The following is a 19316-nucleotide window of genomic DNA, read 5'->3' as shown; positions in this document are numbered from 1 at the left end:
TATTTTTTCTGTAGTACTTTTTTTCCTGGAATGTATATACTAAATAATACTCATAGTAAATGAAAACATAAATCGTAATATATATTTCTAATCATCTCGGAAAATAATTTTGATATTCGAAAAATCAGTATTATCTAAATTTTAGCTAAAATCTGTGTATCTGTACACACAGATTCTTGTTCAAAAATGATCAAGAAAATCTTTAATATATAGAATAATTTGTATATGTGGCAAATCAATATATAAAAAGTTAGTGTGAAATAACTGATTTTATATGGGTTATTAGCTAATTTTGCGTCAAATGAATTGTTCTTCAAATGTGCTGATCTATCTCACATAACAAAAAAAAAAGTTATTTTGAACTCCCTAAACATGGGAACCATCCTAATTTCACGCACTTTAAAAATTGGTGAAAAAATATTAAAACTTTCCCGAAGGACCATACACATATAATATAAATGGTTTGAGCGCAAACATTTTTGTCTGTCTCAGTGTACGAAGAAACTCAAAATCTCCAATCTCATGCTTGAGATTATTCGCCTATGAGTTTTGCTTCGCAAAATTCAGTTTTTTTCACCGATGAGTTTTTTTTATTCAAAAATTAATTCCTTTATATTTTGACGTTACGTTTGATTCATTGTTCTAAGCATTACTTTTGCACTATTTGTTGAAAAACTAACAAGACGGTCATGTACATGCCATCAATTGACGTTTGATCGGATTGTATGAGTTGGAATGAATGTTTGGCTTTGTGAGGATGAGTACGTGAAATTTTTTTTACATGAGAATCTTAAGCGTGATATTTGTTTGCACGTGAGTTTATTAGCTCCAGTGTACTCGATGAATGAGGTTTGTGAGTGATTTTCCGAACACTGCAGTATCTAAATACGGGTTTGGGACCATTGTGACATGGATATTGCAGTTTGGGGTAGAACTACAGATATGTTGAATTTAGTGTCTAACAAGGCATACAAAACAATCTTTGACTTTCCTTAAATTACACGGTGTTATACGACAAAAGAAAATTTTCATGTTACCTATTGTAGGTTGTTAATCTAGTTGAGTGCACAATGAAATCACATATGAAATTGTTATAACACCCACAACATTTAAATTTATTGTTAAAAATCCGATTTTGGGTAAGTGACAGCATACTATCATGAGCAACTCAACCATTTTTCAATCGATTTATTTTTATTTTTCTACGATTTTGGAAGGAAAAAAGTCAGAGCTTTCGAAATATATACACATTTGTCGTGATTTTACTGAAATTCGTAGCGATTAAATTTGATTTTTATGCAAACAGATTAGCATTTTTCTAACTTTAGACGCCATTAGGATGACGAAAACATAACCCTCTCCCTTGCCATAATAGGGGAATTTACGTATTCTCGTCAATCTAAGCAGCTTCCGCACTTCTATTAGCATTTTCTCAGTGTCACGCACACCTATGACGTGTCTGTTTGTTTACATTCATCTGCTGCTAGCTATTCTATCCATTCCAATCCACAACGCTGTCCAAAACGGTTTGAAAAAGTTTTTAAGGCGCTCCAAACTTCTCAGGTGAGTGTGACTATTGTCGGCAGCCTCTTTTACTTCGGCAACCTTTCCGTTTAAACTGCGTGTTAACCAGCTGTTCTATTATCAGCATAGGATTGAAGCTGAAAGACTAAGGAATCGTTTAAATACATTCAGCGAAGTGTTTTAGTGAGAAAACACATCGAAATTAACGTTTAAATTGTGGTTGCCGAAAACAGTCGATGGCTGCCGAAGCCATCATTTACCCTACCACTTTTTTTTTTTTTTTTTTTTCCTCTGTTCGGGACATAAAACCACTGCGACCAGTAATTTGATCTATTGTAGTATATCCCGTGTCCTTAGTTTAGTGCATGTCGTATTACTCCATCACTAATGAGAAATGATGAAGTATTCGGTTTTGATACAGTTGGCATTCTTGCCTTCATCGCACGGAATCGATTCTAACTGAAAGGTTCCGCTTACTTACTTACTTTCTATGCAATCCTCAGGCTTTGTTCAAAATTTGAGCGTTGCAAACGGGGCGACTCTATCTGCGATGCAGGAAAGATTTTGTTTTGCTGTGGTTAGCTGCGCGCACGCTGAGTAGATAGAAAGAAGATTGATGACAATTATGAAGATTACCTGCAAAAAGATGATACGCGATGCAAGTAGATGCCGAAAAATAAAGATTTTTCGAAGATTCATTCACTAGTATAAGATTTTTCGAGCATCTAGGATTGAGATTAAGATGTGTCGCTACCCTCTACCAAACCCGATTCCATAATAGGAAATTGTATGTTCAACAACTTTGTTCAAGACCTGAAGGCGATCCGAGTTGATCCTGAAAAGTTAATAGCCTTTTATTGAAGCGATACCTAATAAACAAAAACCATAACCCAAGTAGTCGAACTTTTCAACAAATGGTTTGGATGATACCCCGAACACGTCATTAAGCAAAATAACCATACAATTTTTATTAGGGATGTCTGACTGATTTTTTTTTCCTTTTTTTTTTAATCAGTCAGACATCGCTTCAATAAAATCCTTATCACTTTCCAGAATCAACTCGCATCGTCTTCCAGTTTTGGACAAAGTTGTTGAGAATATAATTTATTGAGTATTGGGTTTGGTGATTTGGATTGGGACTTTTGCAACGCCATCTTGAAAATGGTGTTTTTGTAAACATTTTAAACTTCAACTCGGAAAAAATAGCTTCAAATGGGTAAATGTTGACCACGCTCAAATTTTGAACAGAGGCCTTAAGATTCCATTGAGAACAAGTGGTGTCATGGCGAGGGCAGAGGATCATGTTTTAGTCACCTTAATGCAATCTAAAGTTGAAAAATGGGATTTATTTTGCATAAAAATCTTATTTACGTAAAAGAATCCCTATGCATTTCAGTAAAATCACCATAAATGTGTTTAAATTTCAAAAGCTCTGTATTTTTTCTTGACAAACCCTTTTAAAAATCAAAAAATTGGTTTAGAAAATTATTGCGATACTCTTGATAGTATGCAGTCACTAACCCAAAATTGTTTTTTTTTACAATAACTTTAAATTTCGGAGATGTTCTAAAGATTTCAAATGTTATTTCATTGTGTAGGCGACTAGACTAACAACCTAAAATAGTTCGGCTGTTCGTTTTTATTTTACCGATGGGATTCATATTACTCTGATAATATACAAAATCGTAATATGCCGCGTAATAGTTGGCTATTTTTGTCTGAAGTCTTCCTTCAAAATAAAGCAAAACCGTTGACTTCTGTATCTAAATGTATGAAATGTATCTACGGAAAATAAAAAAATCACACAATTAGTATAAATAACTATTAACAAAGTAGCATGCACTTAACGCAGAAGTAGACGTTTACAGATTTGGAACGACCTTGTCTTTACCTTACATTTATTGATTAATAACAATCCATATTTCATACGTAGAAAATGACTCAATGGGGCCGACAGCTGATGGATTTGACTTATCCGATTACGTCCATGTTCTCCGGGAGAGATTTTAACCAAACCATTCGTGGAACGTTCGGCGACGTGTGCATCGAGGACCTTTGGATACCATATTTTACACTTACCACCGACATTTCGGCTAGCTGTGCCCGCACTCATACCCATGGTAATATATCCTACCTAAAATCCCTGTTAGCAACTGATATTCGCTCCATTTTCCGATAAAATACGTTCTGAGAATTTAAATTTTTCCGCGGCGAAAACAACTATTGCCCTGCTGAGTGTCTTTTCAAATTGACTCTCCTTTTTCTTTAGATAAAGATAATCTTCAGTTAAGATTACTGCCTATAATCATTTAATTTACTCAAAGCATTAACACAAAAATAGCAAATTTATGCTGTTTGGTTTCGCATTTTTTTGATTATTGGCAGAATCGTAGTGCTGTGTCTTTGATTTCTACTATGTTGAACATTTTTTTCCTGGATGATACTTTTCTACTGTAAACTATATTACTTTCATACCACACTACTGAAACACAACCCAAATTTAACTGCTGCGTGAAATCCCTATCGAATGAAAAATGAAGGCTCCCTTTGGCGGTATGTTCGATCGTCTATGTCACTTAGCGGATACATGCCACCTTTGTGTGACCCGAAAGATGGACATCTACTCTTGGATGGCGGTTATGTCAATAACCTTCCAGGTAAATATAAACTCATGCTTTGTGGATCATACATTGGCAGTCAATCCTTTTGTTATCTATCATAATTTGATCTGAAAGTTTGACACTATCCATCCATCTACATTGTTCGTCGTGTGTTTATTTGTTATATTAACTAGTTGTTTCTAGACGCTTTCTGGACACACTAACATGTTTGATGTTGCTTTTGTTTACTTTCTTTTTGTAGTTGTGTGAAAAAAGACACCTTCTAACAGTATATAACCATCTCAATGAACCCATAGCTAACCACGGAATCTGATGTTATCTGGAGTAGCACTGTCTGTGAACACAAAACTGTTCGAAAATTGAATTCTATTATCTACTATCTATTATCTATATTGTGAACTTTATTGTAAGTAACGCAACAGAGAAAATGTTTTCACTAACAAAGATAAATCACTGGTTAAATAACTACGATAAACGGAAATATTACAGGTACTTACTCTAAATGTTTGGTTTCCTTGTTTTCCAATGAAACTGTTGGTGGTAATTTCTAGGTAATCTAGTCTGGAAGTATTTAAAACATTTCCGACAATCATATTAATTGTATTTTAATTTATTTCTAATTCATTTCATCAACATATACCTACAGCCAGCTAACTCATTCTTACTCAATATCCTAAAACTCGATATTCTCCTAATTCGATGGAATGTCAGGCAACTTCAATCACTTTTCCCATACATATTTCATAAATTTATCTCCGCAGCTTGATGTTCTCCCTAACTCGATGGTCCCTTCAATATCGGATTTAGAGGAAATGATTGTAGTTGACATCGAGTTCATATACAGTATGAAAAAAAAAGTTTATCCACCCTCCAGTTTAATTTTATGAGTGTTCCTCCATGATTTGTCAATTTTTGTTTATTTATCACATTGCCATTGAAAATACGGCGTTTATATCTTTTCTTGAGATTTCATGTGATAAATTATACAAAAGGGCAAAAAATTACGCAAAAAAAGTTTATCCACCCCCAAACGGATACTACGATTTAAGTGTGTTTTACAGAGTTTTAGTGTGTATTCTGCAACTTTCTCAAACGTAAACATTGTGTATAGCTGTTATTTAGTGCTCTTGAAGTTTTCGTGCTCAAAATTTCAGTTTTGTGTTCTAAATGCCCAAAAAAGTATAAATTTCGATCAGTATCCGAAATTTGATTATTGAACATCACAAAACTGGCAAAAGCTACCCTGATATTGCCGATATTGTCCAGCTTCACAAAGATACAGTCGCTAGAATTGTGCAAATGTACAAAAAGCGTGGTTCTATCTCACAAGCTAAGCGATCGGGGCGTCCTTCAAAGACAACTGGCCGAATTGACAGAGCTATCGTGATGAAGGCGGAGCTGGACGGGGGATTATCAGCTCCGAAAATTGCGAAACAGATTAAAAGCGATTTTTCCATTCAACTGACATCACAATCCGTACGAAATTGTCTTCATAAGAAAGGTCTTAAGGGCAGAGTAGCTCTTAAAAGACCATGGTCGTGCGCAAAAAATATCAAAGAACCGCTATCATCGTTTATGCCCATGATTTTTTTTGCACACTGAACATTCCTTAACCACAAAGGGGGAACGCCGTTCGCCATAAAACCGTTCGGCATAAAATATCTTGGCAATTCAGTCATTTGCAATAACTATATAGTATCACAATGTCTTGCAGATGCAAAAATAACATAAATAATACTAGGCACTTTCACTTTAGCATTTGATAAATAGCTATACTTACGCTCCAGTCCCAATGACGTGCTTATATTAGAGATTTTCGATTCTATAAAACATGAGTTGTTTTTTTCTAGTTTTTAAGGAATTAAACATATCTCCAAATAACAAAATGACAAGCGATCAATGAGCCGAACGATAACACTTGCCGAGGATGATACACGTGTGTTAATGGGATTTGTTTGTTGTGTCTTTTCTCGATTCCGATCAAGCTATGTCCTCAACCGTGTATATTAAAGCAAAGCAGGCAAGCAATATATCATTATCCTTCTACAACTCCGAGAATGCTGTATTACAGAGATAGTTTATCGTGGTAATAGTAGCAAAAGGTGTCTTTATCGTTGGTTGGTTTATGTGTTTGAATTCGCTGCTAGTTTTATTTTGCAGTAATTATTGAAGCTTTTTCACTGCTTCTCATCATATATCGCGCTACCAATGAAACAAAAATCCATTATTTTTAATTTGAATTATTAAACCGCATTAAATTTAAAAGATTCTATTGTTTTATGCCAAACGGAGTAGCCCCATAATATTATTAAGCATTTACTTTTGGTTAAGTGCTCCAAGAATATCTACCTGGCGTATATCAGATCAGCGAGCTTGAGCACCATTAAATGCTGAATTCTAAACGGTTAATACAGGAAAATCCTAAAATACCTGGCTACATTATTCGTTACTGTTTGTCATATTACTAACTCAAGTAATGATAAAAATTGTCAAAGTTTAGAAACTTGCCTGTTTCCGCCACTTTTGATTGAAATCTTTTGTTGATTAATCAATCAAAGGTATAAGATCAATACACTCGACCCCCCGCATGTATGCATTTTTCCAATTTTCTGTTTCTGTGGTGTAGTTAGAAAATTTCTGTAGGTACCATTTGTTTCTAATTTGTTGACCAGTTGAATATATTACCAGTTGCATCAAGCTTGGTTTTATTTGATCATAATAAAAGAGGAAAACATAGTCACTCAAGTATTATGAATCACCCAAATTATGGGCAATTTTCATTTGATTAACACGCAGAACTGACTGACCCATAATAGTGACTAGTTGACCCATAATACTGGGATGACTGTAGGTCTGCGTAAAAAAGGGTTGGGTGTATGCATGTGCATTAGACTGATGTAAAAATTGAAATTTTCACTCCACAGTGCTCAAACAGTTCCAAATCGGGTCCTGATTAACCTCCCAAAATCTAAACTCATGTGGTAAGAAACTTAATTGTTTAAGAGATTGACAATCTTATAACATGATCAAGCAGCTGTTTTGTGGGTAACACTGTATTCTACAGTGTGACATAGTAGCCATGATTTTTGTGTTCTATTATGCGCGCCAGAACACCAATGTTGCCTGCTGAAAAGTCTATAGGATCATTGACATTTTACCATAAATTGTAGCACGAAAACATAATTTCTGATCAAAATGACGTCTGAGACAAAATTGTATAGAAAAGAAGAGTATTTCTGGGAAAAATATACACGGTCATTTTTTCATCGTAATTTTGATTGATTGATTGATTGATTGATTTATCTTTATTTAGGAGGCTTTCAGCCTGAAGCTGGTTCGCCTCCAAAGTTAGTAATTTTGAGTAACAACTCAAAAAAGTGTTAAAAACTGAAATATCTCAAAAAGAATGTCTTCAATGTTTATTATTTATTTTTAAATAAAGCTCATAATAAATGCAAACTTTTGGAGTATTTAAAACTTTGATACATGAACATTGGCAAACATCGTAGAAAAGCAACATTTGGTCACATTTTTAAACTTCTTGTTTACAAGCTTTTTTATGTAAGTTTTGCATAGATAGCGATTTAGAATGTCTCAAATATTATTTCCTGTGTTGAATTTTAATAAAACAGCGTACTAGCCGAAAAGTGGAAAAATTTGACCAAAAGTTCTTGTTCAACGGTTTTTGTCAATTTTCAAGTGTTCATAGTTTTAAATATTTCAAAAGTTTGTATTTAGTACGAGTCTTTTAATGCAAAATATATAAACATGGAAGATATACTTTTTGATATATTTGAGTTTCTAACATTTTATTTTCAAACCGTCTCGCACGTACGTACTGGTCTCGTTTCACGACATTACTGTTCATTTTTAGTTTTTCTCCACGCGAGGGTTTTTTTTTCTCACCAAAGTTAGTTGGAATAGTTTTATAGACAACAAGTGCGCGAGTAAGGAAGCCGTTAATCATACGCCGAGTGCTTTGGTTACGGTCCAGCTTTAACTCATCATCATCACAACATCAGCATTAGCAAAATCATCACCAATATTGGCACACGATAGCAGGAACGAAAGTGCGACAAATTGCCTACCGAGCCACACCAGCTATGAAGTTATTGACCCAATAGGCGTTGAGTTAAACGATTGCATCTATACAGTCTGCTGCCGCCTCAGCGTAGAAGGTATATCGTGTCGCTGTTGTTTTGTTCTCGTCAGTATCGCATCTCCCTTGTTGCCCCTGGGTACTGCGGACACACTCACTTGGGAGCCAGTATGAACTGCCAAACGGTAGCCAAACATTCAGAATCAAAAAATGCAGTTACTGTTAATACCCATCGTCAAGCATTGCAATATCATAAAAATGATCCGTATTTTGTCATAACACATTCTTAATTTTAAGCTTAAAGACAAAAACCAGCAGGCTCAGTGATGAAGGTTTAAAATCCAGCATAGTTTTATAGTTTACTTTAGCAAAACATGCATGTAAGTAAACTTTGGTAGAGTCACTTGGCACTCCTGGCTCAGAGCTTTTGGCGGAAATCAACTGAGATAGAGCAAAACAATTTTAAACTTGAGAAATTTTACAAGCAGCTTTCCATTGGCTTGCAAAATATAATCGATCGACTCCGCAGTACCTAGTGTTTCCCTGGTCCAAAATTAGGCTGGTGTATAATCAGGGTGATCCAAAATTGTGTATTGCGCATTTCACACCAAGTTGGACTAAGAAGCGCGTTTTTTATAATTAGAAAGTGTTATAAAAGTGCACGTTAACGTGTAATTGTTTTAGTGTCTTCGATGCACTAATTCCTTATGATGCAAACAACAAGAGCTCTGAAAGCCTCAAGACAATTTGACCTACATGTCCACTTTTATCGCACGTTTTCATTTTTGGAGCAGCTCAATTTTCGATGCAAGCAGCAATAAATAGTAGGGTAGGATGGTGCAAAACGCACCGTTTAAGCAAAATCGTCAATTGCTGGCGTATGGAAGCTAAAATCAAGAAGAAAGTAATGGTGTTTGGTTCATTACCATGTTTTCTACGAAGATCAAGTGATTTCGAACTATAGAACGATGCATTTTCATGATTTTCAAGGTATTTTATAAATTGGTTCCAATATGATAGCGGGGCAAAACGCCTGATTCATGGTGATCTGACGCCTGATGATTATTCCTTTATGTTACATCAGAAATAAGGTCGCAATAGAGTGTTAAGCTGTGATTCATTAAGTAAAACATCTAAAAAAATACGAAAAGTGAATTAGTTCAATTTTTTGCGATATATGCTGTTAAAAGCTTAATTTGAAGTCGACGATTTTAACAACTGTATCATATTTTGCACAAAATGCTATTTTCTAAGGGAATCAGTAGGTCAAAATATGATTTTATGATCAAGAATCAATTGTGAAACCTCTAGTTGAAAACAAACACAATCCGTTACCCGGAAAATGCATCTGAGGAAAAGTTATCGCTGTTTTTCTATAAGTGGGCATTTTACCCCAGGGGTGCATTATGGGCTGTTCTCCCTTATATACCTATATGTGTCGATATCAAAGCGGAGAGCAGTCGTTTTCTTTTTTTGTAGTCCTCTTTAGTAAAGTAAAACTATATCAATTTTATTTAATACGACACTGTCGCCGAGAACCGTCACGAATGTATGTATTTTAGTTTTTCTCATAATAAGAGCTGCTGATGCTGTGCTTGTGTGAATTCTGGAAATCGCAATCAACGATGTCCTAGTAATGAAATTTTTGATCAGAAATGGTTTAATTTACACCAAATTGAGGAATTAAAACGAAATCACACATGTCATGTGATAGTTATTTGATAATTTTCTTTTTGCTCGAATGTTGTTCTACCGTTTGTGTTCTGTAAGAGAGACGACGGTAGACATGAGAGTACGAATACAGACAGTCGCGCACGACAACGAAGCGGTTGTAGTAAAAAAACGTCAACAGTTTCAACCCTTGGTCTCTTGGAGACAACATTAAGCGGTCTCTGCAAGCTCGCTCCAAGAGAACAATAGCAGAACTCTTGAAGAATACCGCTTCATCTTCTCAGACCACTCCAAAAAGCAGTAACACTTTCTCCATTTTGCCAGTTGATGATGTAGACTCTGACTCAGAGGGTGGTGAGGATTGTCCGTTTGTCTTTATAGGCAATACAAGAAAACGAGCCAAGATAAACACCACCGAAAAGTCTTGTAAGGCCACTCCTATGGACCGCCAGACCCCCCCCCCCCCTCTTAAAAAAATCAAGAGGTAACGGAAATGCACCGAAACCCATTCCACCGGGTTTTAAACCTGGTAATTATGACAAGTACTTTCCTTTACTTCCAGGATCATCTAAAACCCCAGTTGTCCCAGTTTTTTGGCCAGAAAATCAGCTGAATAATCAGCATTAACATGCCCCCATGTTCACGTTTTCTGGTATTGAAGCTATCCTCTTCAGTATATTCAAAATCTCGGACTCAACGAGGAGCATTATTAATTTAGTGCTGCCAATGGTGAAAACTCTTTTGAAGCAACTAGCTTCTAGGTGGTCCTTCATTGCATCGATCATAACCTTCGATGGAAGACTCTCCGAATGAGATCGGGGATGTAATCTCTGTTCTTCAATGTAGCTGGAGAAGTCTTATACCAACAATTGATGCATTTAAATTTTTAGTTCGCAACTCACTCTGATGCATTTGCCCTTTGTGAAACATGACTCTCTTCAGACAACGATCTTGTTTTCCACGATTTCAACATTATTCGCCTTGACCGCGCAAATTCCTATGGAGGGGTCAACTAGCTCGATTCCTTTTATATAATCGATCTGCCTTCGGTGACAGGCATTGAAGTTCTGGCATGTCAGGTTAACATTCAAGGTAAATGCCACAGTATTGCCTCAGTATATCTTTCACCGAGAACTGCGATTTTCCGTCAAAGTTTCTCGGAAATCTGCAGGGTTTTGCCACAGCCACGTTTGATCTTGGGAGATTTTAACTCTCACGGTACAGGCTGGGGGGAACTGTACAAAGACCACCGCTCATCCTTGATATACGACATGTGCGACATCTTCAAAATGACAATTCTGAACACCGGGAAAGCAACACGAGTAGCCAAACCTCCAGCAAAAGTAAGCAGTCTAATCACTTTGTTCGAGTTCACTATCGTTGGATTGTTCGTGGAAAGTAATCCAAGATCTGGTAGTGATCATTTGTCAATCAAAGTTTCTATTACCAATGGTTTATCTTCTACTCGCTCGGTTGACATCGCGTACGATCTTACGAAAAAACGTTGGCTGGCAAAAGTTCGCGACCCCGGTTCTTGATGCCAGTAATCGGTTGAAATACTTCCTCCACTGGACGAGTACTCCTTTCTCGCGCGTCTCATCATTGATTGTGCGCTGCGAGTACAGACGAAACGTGTTCCGGATGTTTCCGTTCGCAAGCGACCTCCCACTCCGTGGTGAGATACGGCTTGCACCGACGCGAACAGCGAGAAGTCCGCCGCGTTTAAACGCTTCCTCAAACACGGTAAGGTCAGGGATTTCAAGTGGTACACCGACTTCGAGAAAACTTTTAAGCGCTTGATTAAAGCCCAAAAACGCGGCAACTGGCGTCGGTTTGTCGCGAGAGAACACTCTAGAATGTCGGCAGGAGAATGCGAAACGCGTCATTACTGGTTAACGAAGACAAGAAGTACTCAGACTGTTGGATATTCAGCTTCGCGCGGAAAGTTTGTCCAAATTCGATGTCAGTTCAAACCAACGTTCGTGATCGTCCGTCGAGTCATGTAACAACTCAGTTTAAGGAATGGATAGAATCAAGTTCAATTTGCTTAAAAATCTTTCATGAAGAGACGCTTGTTGAACTTATTCAATCAATTTCTGGAGCACAATATTGTTCAAGGAACTGGAGGCAAGCAAGAGTTATCGCCATCCGAAAAACCCGGTAAATCGCGATGTATACGGAAATTGTTGGAGAAAATGATTCTTTTTCGTCTAGACAAATGGGTCCAGTCGAATAGAACGAGCGACTGCCTTGCGTTGCTTTCAACTGAAATTCAACTGACCCATGCGCAAAAAAAATTTAAGGTTCAGTTTTCTTGGACATTAAGGGGTTTTTAATTCTATTTGTATCGATGTCCTTTCGGATAAACTACACGATAGTGGGTTTTCACAAATTATGTATAACTATTTGAGCAACTTGTTCTCATGGAAACTCGACAACTTCACCAATTAGTTTCCCCAGGGCTCATGTTTAAGCCCCCTTCTTTATAATTTTTATGTAAAAGACATTGATGGTTGTGTTGATGAAAATTGCTCACTAAGGCAGCATGCCTTAGTGGCGTTGTTTCGGGTCAAGTACACCGGACCTGCAAGAACCATTGAAAGATACCTTCAGACAATTTGTCTACTTGGTTATGAAGCTGGGTATCGAATTCTCTCCGGAGAAAACTGAGTTGGTTGTTTTTTCTAGGTTAGCAACGGGTTCAATACCGTTGCCACCGAATCGCGCTTGGCTGTATGTACTTGACGCATACGATTAGCCTTGAAGTACTCGCGGGTGCTCTCCCACTGACAGATCGTTTCGCGGAACTGTCCTTCCGGTTTCTTATTCAATGTGAAGCAATAAACCCATTGGTAATAGACAACTTTGAAAAGCTATTCGACAGAAATCCTCAAGCAAGATTCATGAGTCTCTATTACGAGTACATGACGCTGGAGATTGGTCCTTCTTCGTACAATTCCAATCGTGTTTGCCTCCAAGACTTTTATAGTTCCTCTGTAAATTTTGATCTAACCATGTTGCAAGAAATCCGTGGAATACCAGATCACCATCGGTCGATGGTTGTTTCCTTAATTTTTGCAAACAAGTACCACCATGTCAGTAACAATAGGAGTTTTTTCACAGATGGGTCAACTATAAACGCTTCCACTAGATTTGGAGTATTCAACGAATTTCATAGCGCCTTATATCAAACCCTGTTCCGTATACGTTGCGGAACTATCAGCCATATTCTACGTAGTAGAGCAAATTGCCTCACTACCCTCTGATCACTATTTAATTTTTACGGATAGCCTTAGGCCTTAGCTCGTTGGAGGCTATCCGTTCAATGAGGCCGATGAAGCACTCCTCGTATTTCCTTACCGAAATCCGAGCTAATTTGAGTACTTTATCTAACTGCTCCTATACCATCACTTTAGTATGAGTCTTATCTCATTGCTTTATTCAGGGTAACGAGAAAGCGGACTCGTGGCTAAAGTGGGTGCTATGGAAGGCGATATTTTTGATCGACAAATCGCTATGCGGAATTGATTGATCGCAGTAGACCGCGCTTAAAAGCTGACGTGTTTTCTTTTGCTGCGTATTTTTCGTCAGTGAATTAAACTTTCTTAGCTTTAAATTTGTTAATTTCTGTGCTGAAATTTAGTTTCAAGTGTTCATAAAGTTATCATTTAGTGATATATTGCGTTTTAACCTCCAAATTCTACGACGCTGCTTCAGTTCCATTGTTCGGTGTCGGTTTCCATTGCCTCCCAGGAGCCCGATTCTCTGAGTTCGGATGCCACACTTTTGGCGTGTAGTTCTGTTGAGAGATTCGTCACCGTGGGCGAGATTAAACCCGGTCCGTTTGGCGAATTAACCCGGGAACGTGCTGATAATGTGTCTAACTCCCGGAGTAAAGCTGTCTACAATGACCATGAATGCGATATTGTAGAGAAAGTTCTTCCATACTAACACTGGCGGCCAGTGGGGGTGTTGAGGGAACACACACACACACACACACACACACAGACACACACACACACACACACACAGACACACACACACACACACACACACACACACACACACACACACACACACACACACACACACACACACACACACACACACACACACACACACACACACACACACACACACACACACACACACAAATCGCCTTTGCGGAATTTTTCTCAACCAATCGGCAACAAAAATGGAATGAGAGTGATCTGGTAAGATGGTTACATTCCATTCTCCCACAGGTGTTGAACAAGCCGTGGTTGGAAATGAGCCGTGACTTTACACGTGTCATGTCGAGGTTTATGTCCAATCACTGCTCGTTAGACTCGCATTTCTTTCAAATCGGGCTCGCAGGCAGCAATTTGTGCGCATGTGGTAAAGATTATCACGAGACGTCACGTGCTTTGGTCATGCACGCTTCATTGTGTTGCTAGATCCGAGTTATCCGCATCCCTTAGGGCCCGAGTAAAACAACCTATGCGGCCCGTTAGATAAATCTTGGCGAGACGAGATCTCGACTATTGGAATTTAATGTATGAGCTTTTAAAACGGGTAGATCTGAGGATTTAGTAGTTAGTGTCATCTTATGTTCTCCGAAGTTGTTAGCTGCCCATCGGTGTTCCCCCATGTCTGTCTTTTTCATCAGTATGTCGCTTAGTTCGAGATCAAGAGTACATTGCTCTCCAAACCTTGTGGTCTCAATCCCTACCCTTCCGTCCATTTGTTTCAATTTGTTACCCCTAACCTCTAGATAGTCGCGAGTAATCGGCCTCGCTTTACTAACGTTAGTATTAAGTAATTTTGTAATCTAAACAATGAATATCGGCACCGCAAAGCTACGGTAAATGAGCCTGGAAAAATAAACACATTAAAAAATTACAAAAAAAAATAATACCATGTACATTTTCCCTGAAAGACTTTATTTTTCTCTACAACTTTGTCTCACACCGTCATTTTGATCAGAAGTGCCGTTGTTGTACTACAATTTATTAAAAAATGGCATAGATGCCATTAAAAAAAATACTATATCCAAAATGACATAATGTGTAATACCATATCCAAAAATGTGAATGATTGCCCATAACACATGCAAAATTTTATGAAAATCGGAGATGGTCGAGTTTTTTCCGATTCGTCATGTAATAAATTTATTGATCCTCGGCTCTGTTTCCCATTCAAAGTATTTTCAAGTATTTTGAATATTTTAGACTTTCCAAGTCGAGCTCCAGTCCTTCTGAATTCACCATTCTTGGAGAGTGAATTAGCTGATCAATAACTGAAGGAATTGATTGGTTTTCTTTGAAGAAAGTTTCAATTCAAGTGGTTTCAAAGATATTAGAGAGTTGAAAAGTACGTTTTGCACTGATTACGAAAATTATTCACGGAGTCTTTGCGAGTTCTCTGAATCTTTATTATTCGAAAGAGGGAACTATTGTCGTCAATTTGAGACTACGACTGAAATGTTTCATCGGGGTATCTTGAACAATTTTATTTATTTTTATTTTTTCTACTTAAAAAGATTAAAAGAAAAGCAATCTATAAATACAATCGCGCAAATAGACCTATAAATTGTATAAAAAAAGTCCCCGAAGAAACATTTCAGTAGTGGTTTCAAAATGACGGAAAAGTGTCTTTTCGAGTACGTAATTTCAAACTTTTAAAAATCTATTTCCACAAGATAATATGTAATCCGTTAATAATAATGAAAAATAAAGTCGGACTAAAATGTTTTCCACAAATACTTCTACCTAGCGTTCCGGATCATAAGGGCCTTGCTGCAATAATTGATTCTCTTAATAATCGATTTTCTGTGTGGTTCTGGTTGGTTTAAAATATCTCGGTCCGTAGTTTTGCTAGCCAACCATAAGATTAATGTAAAAACACTTTGGAAAAATCTCTGATTTTTTTTTCACCTTACTCAAAGAGAAAACCGATATAGATAATCTGAAGCTAGGCATGTGTATTACGCTGGATCGTGGATGCAACGTATATTCGTTATGAGTCCGGTTACACGGTAACTGTGGATGCTTATCCTAATTACCTACAAATCAGAAAATAAGATGCTGATTATTTGAAATCAAGTCGACGTTATGGAAATGAAACATGGTACTCAGTTTTTATATTACAATTTGTGGGGGCCCTGGGCCGTGACCCCCTGTCCTTTATAAATCCGGGCCTGCGTGTTTTCAAGCGGGCTTGAAATTGATATTTATATTTTTATTCAAATTTACGATAATACATCATATTAAAATTAACGAATCAAAGTTAGCCCCCGTGGGCAAGAAGAAATATGAAAGTGATAGGAAGAACTATAGGAGTGAACTCTTAAAATGCTTTTATTTTGCGAATAAAGTATTTTTTTCAGTCTGGTTTCTACTACGGTGGTAGAAAACTTGAAATCTACAAATACAAAATCGAATAAGAATATATATAGGGGAATCGCTCCTATAGTTGCGGTACGTTAGAAGCGTTAGGTTCCTATAGTTGTGCATGGAGACTCAATACACAACTATAGGAACCTAACGCTTTTAACGTACCGCAACTATAGGAGCGTTTACCCTATATTTATATATATATATATATATTATATTAGGCTGGGTGAGCCAGTGGTGGAAAAAAAAATTAAAGGGTTGTGTCCTAGACACGACCGCACTATGACGTAGAACCTATCTATCTATCTCTATCTATGATGCATGATATATGCATTTAGGTTAACATCCGACGTCCCTCCTTTTTTACATATTTTGCAGAAAAAATACATCCGAAGTCCCTCCTTTTCTACATATTCTGCACAAAACATACTTTCTAAGCCCCGCAACTGACCGGATTTCACGTCATTTTATTATGAATGGGGGCGGGGCAGAATGTTTCTTTTGTGCAGAATATGGAAAAAAAGGATGGACTTTGGATGTTAATATAATTTCATGTATAGAGGTACCAGATATGTTTTACAGTCAGTTGTTGGTAATTCATCGAGTGTATGTCTCCTGTTAAGCAATTTTTTCTTTGAAAATATTGGCTCTGCATGTAAAAAATTAATTGTTTATACATAATTGTGGTTTGCTTAAAATTTATTTCCCGAAAAAAAATGATCGTCTAAGTCCATGTCTTTTTCGGGTTATGTTAAGGGGGAGGGGGTTTTACATGCACGTTTTTTCAAGTCTCATGCCTCATTGTGGTGGACACGCCGTGATCCACCTTTGGCTGCTGAGTGCAGCGCTGATTTATATCTTTTCATGTTCAAGCAGAATGATGTGCAACCAAGTGGTATTCGTTTATAATGACTGATACATTTTCAAAAGATTAATTACAGAAAAATTGGAAAAATATTTATTTTAGCAGGTTTGTAATGTAATATCCTATCGATTGGCGTATTTGGATTTTAATTTCATCTATAAATGACAAAGTTACAAGCGTTCAAAACCTAACACTCCTTCACCGCACATATTTTTTGATTTGCACCCCAGTATAGTCGACAAAGATGTAGTTCTACGTCAAAAAAACGATTTGCATATAATTTTTAAACGCCAATCTATAGCTTTTAATCTCTATTTTTCTATAAAAATGTAAAATTGCGATTAGCTTGTATACCTTTTTCGAAAACTCGTCCTCCATTAATAGGAACACTGTTCCAGTAGTCGTGGTAGTTGCTAACTTTGGTTCCTATAATAGTGGAACACATTGGTTTCTTATGGATTCCACTATTATAGGAACACTATCGAAACTATAGGTGCAAAGGAGTCAAAATCTTAAGGAAAATCAATTGGTTTCCGTTATTTTTGGGCTAATTTTAAGTTTGAAATATGCAGATCTGCTTTATTTTAGGAGAGCTACCGATGAAAAATTATCGTATCCGGTTTTCCTCATTATTCAGCCACAACTCCCGTACCGCAATTATAGGTACACCACTATTACTAAAACACCTACCTTATATGTCTATCGAGTTTTCTACTAACGTAGCAATATCCAGATTTTTTTTTAAATAATTAAATGGATTTTAAGATTGCACTTGTATACCTCCCCGTGGAAATTTTTAAAATCATAATTGCTTTCTTAGTTCTTCTATTCTCCACGGTGGATAACTTGACTCGCCAATCAACCCTCTAATCTTGACGAAACTTTCCCATTAACCAAGGGACATTTTTGATACTAAATATCCAAATACTTGTCATAATCTATCACTACACTAATACAATTCCACACATTTTTTAAATTTTATTAGTGTATATAATAGTCTTCGAGATACCTTTTATTTAGGAAACGCACGCCATGTCCGAAACGGCGGATTAATCGATTCATGTAAATTAGAATAGCCAAAAAAAGAACTTTTTTACGCGGCACCCCCAAGAATCGAGCAATTAATTAAGAAAACCCCTCTCTGAAAGTTTCAGCTCATTTAGTTGTAACACGAGCTGGCGCTTTTAATTCAAAGTTTATATGAGCTGGCGCTTTTAATTCAAAGTTTATAATGTCTCAAACATTAGGGAAAAGTGGTCTAAGACGAGCATCGTCTCTAAACCACAACTTTTGACAATTAATGTTGTAGAAATGTGTGTAAACCACTTCGCTAATATATGGTGCTGCTTTCAGAAAGTGGTTTTCTTACCTAAAGGCATAATTCAAGGAGGGGGAGGGGAGTTAGTGCTCCGTTCAAAAAGTTGATAAAAAATCTTCCCATACAAATTTGGGCCTAATAGACATTTTTGGTGCAACTTAAAAGAGGTTTTGGCTTTTCAGAACCGTATCCTATTATGATAAAATTGAATTATACAAATTTTCGTCTATAGAATATTTAAAACTAACCGATTTAGGAATGTGATGACCCAACTAGCATTTAATGAAGAAAACCCCGATGTACATGAAAGTTGGTTAAGCCGCCAGTTCGGACACCGCTTAACCGTGTCTATCATGTAATAATGTAAATGTAAATAATCTGGTCTATACTGTGAAAAAACAGGCATTGCAAATTTTACGTGTCGTTACAATTCTGGTGAAACATAATTAACTTAAGTCGTTTCAGCAATCTTAGCTTTAGAGATTTCACACCATAAGTTCACCTCTGTATCCCAATAATCACGCTTGTTCTGTTGCTGTCCAGCTTTCTTTTTTTTTTGTAAAAATCGTTTCCCTCTCAGTGGTACACCAAACACACATACACACTAGAGCAATCATAGGCAACCTCCCTGTTTTCAGTAGCTGTTTTCGACATCTTGATGCATTTGTTATGGTTTACATGTATTTTTGTTTTCTTCGAAATGCTCCAGAACAAAACATTGAATGAACTGGAAAAAGAAAAAGAGAGAGTGGTTTGCCAAAGACAATGGCCATCCGGAATGAATAATGCTCAGAACTATTTTGTAGGATCTGGATTCTTAAGTTTTCAGTTTTCATTTCAGTTG

The 19316-nt window shown here is 36.9% G+C and overlaps 1 protein-coding gene across 2 annotated transcripts in view; it reads left to right on the top strand.

The window, feature by feature from the left end:
- Positions 1–19316, top strand: part of LOC135701596 (neuropathy target esterase sws-like) — a 41878-nt gene that overhangs the window by 13047 nt on the left and 9515 nt on the right. Inside the window, exons 9-10 of one of the 2 annotated variants that reach the window (XM_065222440.1) lie at positions 3458–3644; positions 4065–4181. In XM_065222440.1, coding sequence (XP_065078512.1) covers positions 3458–3644; positions 4065–4181 — 304 coding nt within the window. The remainder of the gene's footprint in view (positions 1–3457; positions 3645–4064; positions 4182–19316) is intronic. The other variant, XM_065222441.1, reaches the window with a different exon arrangement.

Source organism: Ochlerotatus camptorhynchus, unplaced genomic scaffold, assembly GCF_037179485.1.
Source record: "Ochlerotatus camptorhynchus isolate MF236.1 unplaced genomic scaffold, CSIRO-AGI_Acam_v1.1 ptg000169l, whole genome shotgun sequence".
NCBI lineage: Eukaryota > Metazoa > Arthropoda > Insecta > Diptera > Culicidae > Ochlerotatus > Ochlerotatus camptorhynchus.
Note: the sequence above shows the minus strand (reverse complement) of the source record. Positions and strands in the feature narration are given on the sequence as shown.